Consider the following 13,392-nt stretch of genomic DNA (forward strand, 5'->3'; position numbering starts at 1 on the left):
GTGGTTACAAAAACAAATTATGTTTTCTCATTTGTGTTTTCCTTAGATTTTTAAGGAAATGTTTCATTTTGCCCACTGGCAACAATCTGTTTGTATTGATGTAAAATAGTATACGTAAATAGTAAATAGTATAATATACGCATGAATATCTTTGAAAAGTTGTAAACAATCAAACTAAAATATAAGTAGAACAATTGATATAGATGCTTGTTTTATTTTACGTATAAATGTTAATGTGCAACACATATTTAGAAATCACTTATATTTTGATAAAACATATCACTTCAAACGATGAAATATCAAAGTATATTAACCTAGTAACGTTTAAAAAAATATTTTTATGTTGGCGACACTGTAATTGACACGATGGTTTGGTTGTGGAACAGTTGTCGATTCGCAATTTTGTAAAATACCTGTTTTTGACTTTGTTGCCAGACAGCAACACTATGCATTCAATAAACGTAAACCACGGTTATCGACGTAAACACATTTATATTGTGTTATCACTTTATTTTGATTCATTTCATACGTTTTTTTTTTTACCTGAACGAACAACAAAAAACAGAGAACTACAGAAGAACTTGTAACTTGTAAGTTATATAATTATTAAGTTATATATCCACCATGAACAAAAAATTAGTTGACAAAGAAATTATTCATTTACTTGAAATACCTTCCGGGTCGGAAGATGGGTTTGAGACTGAGAGTGACGTTGAAAATGAAAAGGTTGATTTATGGAATGAGTATGGGGATTTATTAGACGAAACAAATATTGAGAAATTTGAAAAACTTTTATCTGAACAATTTAATGTTGATACAATTCTAGATGATAAAGTTGAACTTCCAATTTTCGAGCATGTGTACGACGAGCCTCAAACTTCTATTGAAACTAATACCACTGATTTATTTTTGCCCTCCACATCTTCTGTTCAACAAACAACACGTAAAGTACCAAAACTTTCCAAAAACAAATGTTATCGATCCAAACGTAATAATCCTGTACCACCTATTATTCAAAATCATATTCCGATTGAAATAAAAGAAATTACATGGTCAAAAGATAATTTTCCACCTGTAGATACTACTTTTATCGGAAAATCGACTTTACCAGAAGATATTATGGAATTAGAGACACCTTATCAAATTTTTAAATATCTTTTTACCGTAGACTTGATGCAACATATTTGTGATGAAACTTATAAATATGGTCTACAGAACAGTTTATCTAATCCATTAAAAATGTCTACAAATGATTTACAAAAATATATTGGGGTACTTGTCCTAATGAGTATAGTAAATATTTCAAATGTTAGAAAATATTGGTCACCATACTTAGGCAATGATGTTATCAAAGACACAATGAACCTGAATACTTTTGAAAAAATTAGAAGTAATTTACATTTTAATGATAATACACTTGAGACACGTGGACCAAATCGTGATAGAACTCACAAAATAAGACCTCTTATAGAAACATTAAAAAACAGTTTTAGACGTGTTCCAATAGAAGAACATTTAGCTGTTGACGAGCAAATGTGTAGCACCAAAGCTAGAAGCTCGGTAAAAGTTTATATGCCTAACAAGCCACATAAGTGGGGCTATAAATTGTTCGTTCTTAGTGGTGCCTCCGGTTTCGCTTATAATTTTGAACTTTTTACGGGCCAAGAAAACAATTCGGAGCTACGAAATAAAAATGAACCAGATTTAGGTTCCAGCGCTAATGTAGTAGTTCGTCTAGGAAGAGTTATACCAAAACATCAAAATTATAAATTATTTTTTGATAACTATTACACAACCTTACCACTATTAGTTTATTTGAAAATAGAAAATATACTCTCCCTAGGTACTGTTCGAAGAAATAGGCTTAAGAATGTAGTGTTGCTTGATGATTCAACTATGCTAAAAAAACCCAGAGGAACATATGATCATTGTGTCACTAATATTAGAAATACAGATATAGTCGCGATTACATGGAATGACACGAAAAATGTAAATTTATTGTCAACTTTTGCTGCTATTGAGCCTGTTACGAAAGTTAGTAGATATTATAGGAAAATGAATAAAAGAGTTGAAGTGGATTGTCCCCATATTATAAAAGTATACAATACTCACATGGGAGGTGTCGACTTACTGGATGGATTACTTGGAAGGCACAAAATTAAAATGCGAAGTTGCAAGTGGTATATGCGATTATTTTATCACTTACTAGACGTCACAATCGTAAATTCTTGGCTGTTACACAAACGAATCCAAAATCAAAAATTAGACAACAATAATGTTTTACCATTAATGGAATTTAGAGAACAACTTGCCATAACTTTGTGTAAACTTGGTGAAAATAATACGCCAAAACGAGGACGCCCATCAACTGATATTGAAATAGGTATAATAAAAAAAGGAAAATTAGGTTGTTACGGATCTTCCTGGAGGTCCGTGCACAAATAAAAACAACGAACACTTTCGAACTAATGACTACTCTCTATATTTAACTTGAAAAGAAAAACTTACAATTGCACTTAATGAATTATTTAATGTTTTACAAAAAATGGTCTGACAAATATAATGTTCTGGTGCGAATCACAATGTTCCGTCTACTGCTCTGAAATGCCACTGGCAGCCACTGTCGCAGCAATTCCAGACAGTCGCCGTCGTACAATATTATATTATACACTATTATATATATATACTAACTAATATAGCCAGGGGTTCTTAACACCCCCCCAACCTAATGGTTCCCTAATGTTCCGTAAAATATGTTTTCACAACTAAATTTATGATTATAATGTTTACTTATCGATTATTTAGTGATAAAATATCCGGTAAATCCGGAGAGTACATTCTAATTATGCTATTTCTAAACTTAATAGCTAATCCACTAACTACGGATATTACAGTTAACATTAAGATATACACAAGTACCATATGAAATTCCATTTGAAATATTATTAGAGAATCTGTTGTTACCTTTGGTAACTTACTTATTTCTATTAGCCTTTTGGATAAAGAATTAAAATCGTGTACGATACTTATGTCTTTTAGGTTCTGGGGAATTATATTTTTAAGACTCTCTGATAATACTGATTCATGTTTTTTGCTTTCTGGAATTAAATCAGTAGAGATACCTTTATTAGATCTACTTGTCGGAAATACAATGGAATTTTCTGTATGGATTTCACAATCTTGGGAGGTGGTCAACCTTCCTACGCCTGAGATCTGAAATTTTACTATTTGTGGAGGTTCCGCACATTTGATGGTCACTAAAGTTGGTTGTGTGTATAATAACCATGCATTGGAATCCAATAACTTATCCCAAATGGATGTTGTTAATGTTACCAGTTTTATTTTGCAAGTTTCTGGGATTGGTTGATATGTTAGAAGTACTACTTCGCAAACGTTCGATCTCGAGCGGCGGTGAAATGTTTGACCACCTTTACATAATTTGTAAGTTCCTAAATTTACACATGATTCCCACTGTTTCCCTGTCATAGTGAAAAATTCCTCATTATCATTGTTAATTACCAAATATTCGACTTCGGGTTCAATTAAAATTAATGTATTGGTAGAATATATCATTGGTAATGAAACAACTCGATACACATTTAATACTTTACTTGAAATCAAGGGTATTTCAATAGAAAATATTAAGTACTCGTTTTGCACGAAAATCGTTATTTCAGAGATTTTGAAAAGGTTTGGCATGGACTCGGGTATTACTTCTATAGGGAGGTCGTTTCCCATGGGTAAGTTGATTTTAATTTCTTTTAACTCCCGTAATAATTTTCTGGGGGTGATTACGCTGGTGTGGATCTGACCATCCAGTGCTGCATTTATAATGGCAACAAGGTTTTGTGTTTCGTAAGCATACTGATTGAGAGTTACCTCGAATAAAAAGGCTTGCTCTAACAGTTTATTTTTAAATTCTAATTTGTTGATTTTAACGATACTTTCTTTGGTCAGTCTTTGTAAATACTGCAAGTTATTTTCGAGTTTCTGATGATGTTCTGTGACTTTCTGTGAAGTATGATTTGCATCCAATATTTCTGCTTGTACAACTCTTGTTTTTTCTTTGACTAAATTAATATTCTGAATTTTGTTTTTGGTTAATTCTACGATCTGTTTAAATATGAATTCGGTGTCGATTTTCGAGTATGCACCATACAAAACGTTGATCAGGCGCTTGAAGGTACCTCCCAATCCTCGGCGATTTCGAATTTCATTATTTGAGTTATGCTCTATCGATAACATCGCATTACGACGATTTAACTGAATTTCATATAAATATTGACGGGTTGTAGTAGAAAATTGGTTTACGAATTGATTACAAATGTTTTCTATTTCTGCATTACCAAAGTTTGCTATCATTTGCTTACAAATTGTCTCCATTTCGCTATACTGGGTCATCAACTTTTCATATTTTGTGGTCAAGATTCCAATATCCACATACGTTACCAAGTTCCATTTAGTGTGAGAAGTTTTGATCACTCCATGAGATTCATAATAGAATCCTTTGTGATCCGGGAAGGTAGTAATATTATAATTCTCTTGAGCTTCTGCTGTACTATCCCATATCCACATTATCAGGATTACCATGTTCGGGAATGACGGATTTTTCTTGGAAATTCCAAAGAATGCCATGATGAGTTTCCTGGAACAATTAATTTTTCTTGTTTCATTTTTCGTGAAATAACTTTAGTAAATTTTGGTGTATGGTCTGATTCTTCTTGTTACTTTTTTTTATGGTTACATTTTTATTTGTCGGATTTACATCTAAAATTTCATACGGACCCAACCACTTCGGGGCCAGTTTGTTTTTCGCGGCTTTTTCTTGTAGTAAAACCTTCTGACCAACTTCAAAAATTTGATGTTTTACTGTTTTGTCGTACTGTTCCTTTGACTTACTCTTTGCTTCCAGCAAATTGCTTCTTGCAAAAGCCTGAGCTTCTTGCATTTGTCTTTTGACTTCGAATTGGTAGTCATTATAATTGTACTGAGGTTCTGGTTCGTTAGTGAAAGATGTGGGGATTTTTACAGAATTTCCATAAACCAAATGGTATGGCTGGAATTTCGTAGCTGAATGAACAGTGGAGTTATGGCAAAACATCGCATAGGGAATTTTGGTATCCCAGTTTAGTTGATCTTTTCCGATAAAATTTCGTAAATATTCTGCTAAAGAACGATGACTTCTTTCGAGACTGCCATTGCTTTGAGGGTGATAAGGCGTGGTCGACGTCTGTCGAATTTTAAGGAGTTTACACACCTCTTTAAAAACGTTGCTTAAAAATTCCGTACCACAGTCTGTCACCAGACTTTGTGGTATTCCGTGTAAGCACACGAATTTGGTCACAAAATGTTGTGCTACCGTATTCGCTTCATGATTCTCCATGGGGGAAGCCCATGCGAATTTAGTGAGGTCATCTTGTAAAGTTAAGATGAAAGAATTTCCACTATGTGAACGAGGTAGTGGTCCTACGACATCTAGGAATATCTTTTCGAAGGCTCTGGTAGCTGTGCTGGTAATCACCATAGGCTCTTTTGGTGTTCTTGTCGCTGTTTTATTCTTTTGACAATCTGGACATTTTTTTATGAATTGTTTGATTTGTTTTCTCATGCCCTTCCAGTTATGTTCTTCATACATCTTATTGAACGTTCTAGTTAATCCATGATGTCCTCCTAGCGGGTTTTCATGCAATTCTTTTATTTTCTGTATTTTCTGATCTTCTGTTAATTCATCTCTGGTGTAGATACAGACTTTGATGTTCGAATTTCCAAAGGTGTTTCGAAACATGTTTCGGATGATTTCCCATTGTAGTCCATCTGCTTCACTTCCAATCCTTGGACAAGCTAGACTGGTTATATTTAATTGCAAACACAATTCTTTAAGTTTCTGTAAACAACTATAGATTGCTTGATACGTCGACTTTTGCCAGTGATGCTCTTTCGTCAATAAATAAAATATTGTTCGTTGTTCTGACTGAATAACGGCTACATCAGTAACTGATTTTCGTTCTTTTCGCAATTGGTCCACCTGCCCGAATTTCCGTCTCATTTGAAGGGCGATACCTCGAGACATATTAAAATCAGCGGAAACGCAATGTGCTATTGATGTAGTAGGTTCTGAGTCAAAAATATTACCTGGTAACTCAATTACATTGGTAGTAGGTTTAGCTTCGGTATTTAAAAAAAATTGGTATTCATCAGAAGGCTCTGTATTGTATAGAGGTTCTGAAGTGTTCGAGACTTCCGGTAAATCTACAATGTTTATTCTGTCGGAACCATTTGTAGACGTTACCCTATCTTCTAGTCTTGAAGGTTCTGACTTGATTTTGGATCTAGTCGTGACAGTTCTGATTCGACTTAATGCATCAGCGTTGGTGTTAGCAACACCTGGCTTATAGTGGATTTCATACTCATATTCTTCTAGTTTCAACCTCCATCGGATTAATCGGGACCCCGGGTCCTTTACGTTGAAAAGCCAGCTTAACGCTCGATGATCTGTAATAATTTTGAATTTCTGACCATATAGATACGGTCGGTATTGTTTGACTCCCCATACTATTGCACAAAGTTCCTTCTCCGTTGTATTATAATTTTGCTCTGCTTTGTTTAGAGTGCGCGATGCATATGCAATTGGTAGATCTTTCCCAATTGGTCCTTGAGATAATATGCAGCCAATTGCAAAATTGCTGGCGTCACATGTGAGATTGAATGGTTGTTCAAAATCAGGGTATTGTAGGAGAGGTTCTTTGGTGAGAATAGCTTTTAATTTGTCAAACGATTCTTGGCAAAGATCCGACCAATGAAATGGAACATCCTTCTTTAATAACGACGTGAGCGGTTTTGCAATTTGTCCATAATTCGGAACGAAACGTCGGTAATAGCCTGACAGACCCAAGAATGATTTGATTTCCTTAGCACTTGTTGGCGTTGGAAATTTTACTACGCAATCAATCTTTTGTGGGTTAGGCCTTACTCCTTTGTCGGTTATAACATGTCCTAAATAGTTCACTTCTTTTCGCATGAATGAACATTTTGACGGTTGGAGTTTGAGGTTTGCTTCTCGTAATCTGGCGAATACTTCTTTTAATTTCCTTGAATGATCTTCAAGGTCTAGGGCATAAATAATGATGTCGTCCAAATACACAAATGCTTTGATCCCATTCAATCCCGTTAATACGGAATTCATTAGACGTTGGAAAGTGGCTGGAGCTCCCTTCAACCCGAATGGAACTCTTAAAAATTCGAAATGACCTTTGTCCGTAGAAAAGGCGGTTTTATTGCAATGATCTGGGTGCATTTTGACTTGATGGTACCCTTGGGCCAAATCCAACGTAGTGAAGTACTTGGATTTTCCCAATTGGTCCAGAATTTCTGTAATGTTCGGTAGAGGATACGCGTCTCCTGTTGATATCTGGTTTAACTTTCTGAAGTCCACGCACACGCGATACTTCACGACTCCGTTTTCATCAGGCTTCTTGGGAACTACGAGTAATGGCGCATTCCAAGGGCTTTTGCTCGGGGCAATAATGTTGTCCTCCTCAAGTTTCTGAATTTGTCTGTCAATTTCTTGTCTATGCTTAAAAGGCAACCGATATGGACGTACATTAATCGGTTGTGCAGCCTCACTTGTTTTGATCTCATGATAAATCTGGTCCGTGCAAGATAGTTTATCTCGGTCTAGATGGAAGATATTTGAGTATTCCTCACATATTGGCATAAGAGATTCTCTTTCTTCTTGGTTTAGATGATCCAAATTTAATTTTTCCCTTAGGGTTCCTAAACGGCCTTGTCCGCTGATCTTTTCTGGTATGTTCTGAGTTGCATAAACATTAACTTCATCAAACTTATAGATAGTAATTGATTTCGTTTGTGCTTGGGTAAGTTCCACTGAAGATTCCGTGGGATTAATCACCGCTATGAGTATCTGATTCTGGTGCACTTGGTTAATCGTATTACTACATAGGATATTCTCTGAAACCTTTTGAGCTGGGATTAAAAGTGTTTCACCCTCTTGATATTCTGTGATAGGTATTGCGATTAAAGTTTCTGTTCGAGCTTGGATTTTCATGTTATCGGTATCTGGTACTATTAATTCGTTAGTTTGATAATTAATAATCGTATGGTTCCCTATTATAAAGGGTTTTCCTAAAATTCCATCTTGTGTAATGGGAAAGTTGGAATGTACTAATTGAAATTCTACTTGCATCATACGCTCGCCAATTTGAATACTTATAGTTGTCCGTCCTAATGTTGGGACTAACTGTTCGTTGATGCCCTTTAAATAGTAAATGGTATCTTCGTATACCATTACCTGATCCAAAAGTGAACAAATTTTATTTAGATTGAGATCACTTCCTGAATCCAGTAAAAATTTAGCATTGGGGTTAATTGTCTGAGAGGTTCTGCATGTAAAAGTATTATCTGTTAAATTTGACTTCAATGTGAAGATTCTGGAAATGATATGGCGGCGCTTTTTATGCTCCCTACCGGACGTCCGCCGGAAGCACCCGGTTGATTTTGGTTTTCCGAAGCCTCTGCTTGAGCTGCTTCATTCCTTTTCCCGGTAACATATTTTAATTTCCGGCATACATCTTTTGTGTGCCCCGGTTTTTTGCAGTACTGGCACGTGATAGTGTTCACTGTAGCTTTGGAGGTTCCGTGTGGCGTGCTGGAATTTTTTGATTGATTTGTGTTGTTACCTCGGGTGGATCTACAATCGCGGGCCCAATGTCCTGGTTTATTGCAAATGTTGCAAGAACCATTTGGCTTTTTCGTTGCCACCGAGTTTCCTTTGTACAGTTTCTTGGATTCTTCGGATGACATCCTAATCCGTTCTTCCTCTCGGGCGGCTTGTATTGCCTTATCTAAAGTAAGCGGGTTTCTCGCCTTAATGTAGTCCTTTAGGTTCCCCAAGCCTTCCATAAAGACTTGAATTACCTGTCTCTTAATAGAAATTTCCATCGCTTGAGCAATTTCTGGTGAAAAGTCTGCAGTTTCCTGTTCAATGATAAGATTTTGTAAAGCTTCTACTCTCATGGAGTAGGTCAGAATATCTTCACCATTTTTTTGTTTGATGGCGTACAATTCTAAAAATAGATGTTGTGTGGTTCGCTGGGGTTCTAGACTTGTTTTAAGTGTTTCTTCCCATGTGTCGAATGTTTTAAACTTTGTTACCTGCCTCGCTTTCCCGGTTAACCTGGTTTGGATTGCCTGAAGCAGTCGTGGAATTGCCGGTTCCACTACACATGACACAACAAATTCGCATTTTTCAAGGAAAATCTCTAAATTTTCGGTGTCTTTTCCATCAAATGACTTTGGTAGTAGCCTAATCGCATCTTGAAGTCCTATTTGATTATTTGATATCGATTCTCCATGTCTCGAACTGGTGCTATCTCTTGTCTTCATGATTTCCTGAATCTTTAGATCAATTAATTGGCTTAAATCTGGATTATTTGAAATGTCTGTGTTCAACTGTGGTCCTAGTGCACCACTCTCTGTTGGTTGATCTTTATCTCCCATTATTTCCAATGGTTTTTGATTTACAAAAAGCTTAATTCCTTGGTTTGTCGATTCAACTGTGTCGCTTGAAGACCAGTCTAATAGTTTTTCTTGATTGGTCTGTAGAATTTTTGTGTTTTGGGAATTTTCTGAATTTTCTGTTGAAGTGGTTTCGAAGGCGACGTGAATTAAACTTTTGTCTATTTCTCTAAGTTCTTCGTTAACTTCGGTTAAAAGATTATTTGTTGCTACAGACAAATCCGCCTCCTTAATAAGTAAATGGTCGACGGAAAGTTCGTGTATTTGACGCTCGGAATTTGGATTGTCGGGATTGGAGCACCTTACAGGTAAACTTACTCTTGGTGTAGGGGTAGGGGTATCAATAACGGACGTGTTAGCCCCCTTGGTGGTTGAATCCTCCCCCGAATTTGCGCTCATTAAAGTTTGCCTAAGAGTTTCCTAAAATGTTTATTCTCTAATCGTAAAGAGATATAAAAAAAAAGAATTTGGAATAAGAAACACTAAGAACATGTGTTTACAAAGAAATACCTTTTTTCTACCATAGGTTTATGTTAATATACGATGTATAATAATTTATTATCCTATGTTTGTAAAAAAAAATTATTTAACTATAAACAGAGCTGAAAACTTAATGCTAAATACTCACGACCACCACAATTGTTCGACTATAATGGATTGAAATGTTCAGTGTTCGTCTGCGTCTGGTCGTTGTGATTGATGCTGAATGCTCTGGTATATGACGTCGAATTGATCTCGGAACAATAACACGTCGAATATCCTCTTCGACACCTTAACCACTTCGGAACGATGTTCTACGCCCCGAAACTGCTGGCGCGGGGACCAATAATTAAATATTGGGTTTCGCTTTGATGATTAAATAACGTAAATATATCGTTATATTTTGATATAAATTCGTTACGGCGGCGCTATCGTGTTTATGAACAACGAGGGCGGCGCGCGGCGGCTCTGATATCGTATTATCGTAACAGCTGTGTTGTCGTCGGTTTTCAAACGTCGGCGGCGGCGACACGGATGTCGTCACAACCACGACGGCGGCGGCAACACGTACGCCAGGCCCACACACACACGGCGGCTGCCTGTCGTCAATTCTTTTTTTTTTTTTCTCGACGGCGTATGTATGTGTTACACCACGCCGGGAATTTGCTGATCGCGCGTTTATAGAGACTCGTTCACACGCAACCGTTTGCATGTATATATACACTCCATATAGATGTATATAAAATATATAAAATATTATAAAATAATAATATCTTATACTATTAGTGTTACCTTACGCCACTTGTGTACAATGTTCTGTTTCGGATGGATACGCTTTTGTTCGTTTCCTTTTCGTCTAATATATTGTTGAAAGTCTAGTTTGGCTATTGCTCGTGGTAACGGGATACTGATATTTGTCGTGATCCCACCGCTGCCATTAAAAATGTTACGGATCTTCCTGGAGGTCCGTGCACAAATAAAAACAACGAACACTTTCGAACTAATTACTACTCTCTATATTTAACTTGAAAAGAAAAACTTACAATTGCACTTAATGAATTATTTAATGTTTTACAAAAATTGTCTGACAAATATAATGTTCTGGTGCGAATCACAATGTTCCGTCTACTGCTCTGAAATGCCACTGGCACGGCTTGCTATACGAGCCGTGCCTGTAGCCAGCGCTTGCCTGGAATTGCTGTCGCAGCAATTCCAGACAGTCGCCGTCGTACAATATTATATTATACACTATTATATATATATACTAACTAATATAGCCAGGGGTTCTTAACAAGGTACAAAACAAAAAGAAAAGGCACCACCAAAAGAAATTAGGACCGATAGATATGACCATTGGCCAGTTCCCAATCAGAAAAAAACTAGGTGCAAGAAACCTGGTTGCAAAGGATTTACATTTTCAAAATGTGGAAAGTGTAATGTTAGTTTGTGTTGTGGAAAAGGGTTAGAGTGCTTTACACTGTGGCATACAACGTAGCTTCTGTTTATTATATTATAATATAAGGTTCTAAATTTTTAAATTTTGATTATTTACAAGATGTAATTTTTAATTTTATTTGATTTACAAGATGTAATTTTTAATTTTATTTGATTTATACCAAATACAGGTTTATTGTTATTTACTTATTTACTTATTTTTATTAATAAAATAAAAAAATGATATTTTAAAAAAATGCGTACCTTAAATGCATAGTGTTGCCATATGGCAACAAACTATAATCTCATCTATTTCTAAGTAAAAAAATGATTTATATTTTTTTAAATATTTTTCCGTTCATTTGTAGGTATAATTATGATAAAAAAATTTATTAAAAAAAAAAAAAAAAAAATCATGCATTGTAGGGATATTATGTAAATGTTTAAAAAATTGAAAAATTGAAAATGTTTATTTTTTAACTTAAATATATTGAATCTAATTTAAGACCATATTTTTAATAATTTAATAAAGTCTTTTGTGCCAAAACATGCTATTAACTGACAATAGCACGTTTTTAATGAAAAAATCGTAGCAATAATAAATTATTCCAGTGATATATTTTCCAAAACGTATTATGTACAACAGAATATCACAAACAATAAATTATGTATTTTTAAATTTGAGGAATAAATTATACAGTAGTTATAACTACATCACAGTATGTTTAAATTGTTAAAAATTAATTATTTGATGGCACGTTATTATAAGTAACGCATTTTTGGCGTTACATTTTATGTTAGGTTAGACTTTTGACTTAATTCTACGATTTTGGAAAAAAAACACATTTTCAAACACGTTTTAACCTATAAAATATTAATACAGAAGAATTGATTTTTTTTTTTAATTACACTCATATTTTTTAACATGAATTTGTTATTATGTATAGTAACTCGATTTTTAAAAAATGGCATTACCACGTCTTAGATTGTAACCACTAACCATACATTATTGTTTAACCATTAAAACTAAATGTTCTTAAAAAAGTATTAATTATTACATTTTATTCTTTTGCATTTCTCGATCACTATTATTCGACTATTATCCTTAGTACCTACATACATTTTAATAACTAAACTACTCATTCGAATTTTGAATCATGTACATCAAAATGTTCAAAAAATATATACACTAGTTACTGGTACTAGTAGTACACAGTAGTTACACAACTATATCAATATGCCATTCCCCATGGGTAAAACATAATATCACTCATTTAAATAGCCATGTTACGACACATCGTAATAATTGCTTATGTCCCACATCGCTGCGACCAAAGGTCCGCTGTCTCACCCCCGCAAGCGGCACGCGCCTGTGTGGTAATCATGCCTTTCCGTTTGTAGTTTGTACGCCATTATCCATTACTGTAATCATTATTTTTGTCGTGGCATAATATTCGCACAACCGTATATCGTATGTACCATAACCACATTTTGTTTTCTCATGTTATCCATATCACTATATTGATATATACAGCACATATATTTTCCTCATCACTCGCCGGTTTTGTCGTCATTGCGGCCCGAAACCAAGCACTTTCAAAATCCGTATGCGTGCGCCCATACAGCCACTGTTCGAGTTATCCGTACACCAGACGGAAACACTCTGTTCATGAGCTGTCAGTCCGATTCGTTAAGTTTGCCAATAATAATAAATAATTGTACGAGAGACCACCCGCCATCATCACATTGCCTGAGGTCAGGGTTGGTGCTACAGCCGAATGTTTAAGTCCGCCAGCAACACTCTAAGTGTTGGGTTAGAGGCCACCCAGGTTGTCAGATATGAACTGCCCACCAAAATGGACCTCCACCTTCCGTAATATGAATTTAGTTTTAAGTGCGTCCCTTATTGTGTATACTCTGTGGTCATTGCATCAAACCGATTCG

General features: G+C 35.3%; 1 protein-coding gene across 1 annotated transcript; it reads left to right on the forward strand.

The window, feature by feature from the left end:
• The first annotated feature begins 624 nt into the window (after positions 1–624).
• LOC132947605 (piggyBac transposable element-derived protein 3-like) lies at positions 625–2,445 on the forward strand. The gene is made up of 2 exons (XM_061017891.1): positions 625–1,390; positions 1,508–2,445. Exons 1-2 carry the CDS (start codon positions 625–627, stop codon positions 2,443–2,445), a joined length of 1,704 nt encoding a protein of 567 aa, XP_060873874.1.
• The last annotated feature ends 10,947 nt before the right edge of the window (positions 2,446–13,392 follow it).

This window comes from Metopolophium dirhodum, chromosome 6 (assembly GCF_019925205.1).
Source record: "Metopolophium dirhodum isolate CAU chromosome 6, ASM1992520v1, whole genome shotgun sequence".
Lineage (NCBI taxonomy): Eukaryota > Metazoa > Arthropoda > Insecta > Hemiptera > Aphididae > Metopolophium > Metopolophium dirhodum.

Coding starts and splice junctions, on each gene's coding strand:
- LOC132947605 (XM_061017891.1), top strand. CDS start 625: ATGAACAAAAAATTAGTTGACAAAGAAATTATTCATTTACTTGAAATA. Junction 1,391..1,507: donor TACTTTTGAAAAAATTAGAA/GTAATTTACATT, acceptor GTGTTCCAATAG/AAGAACATTTAGCTGTTGAC.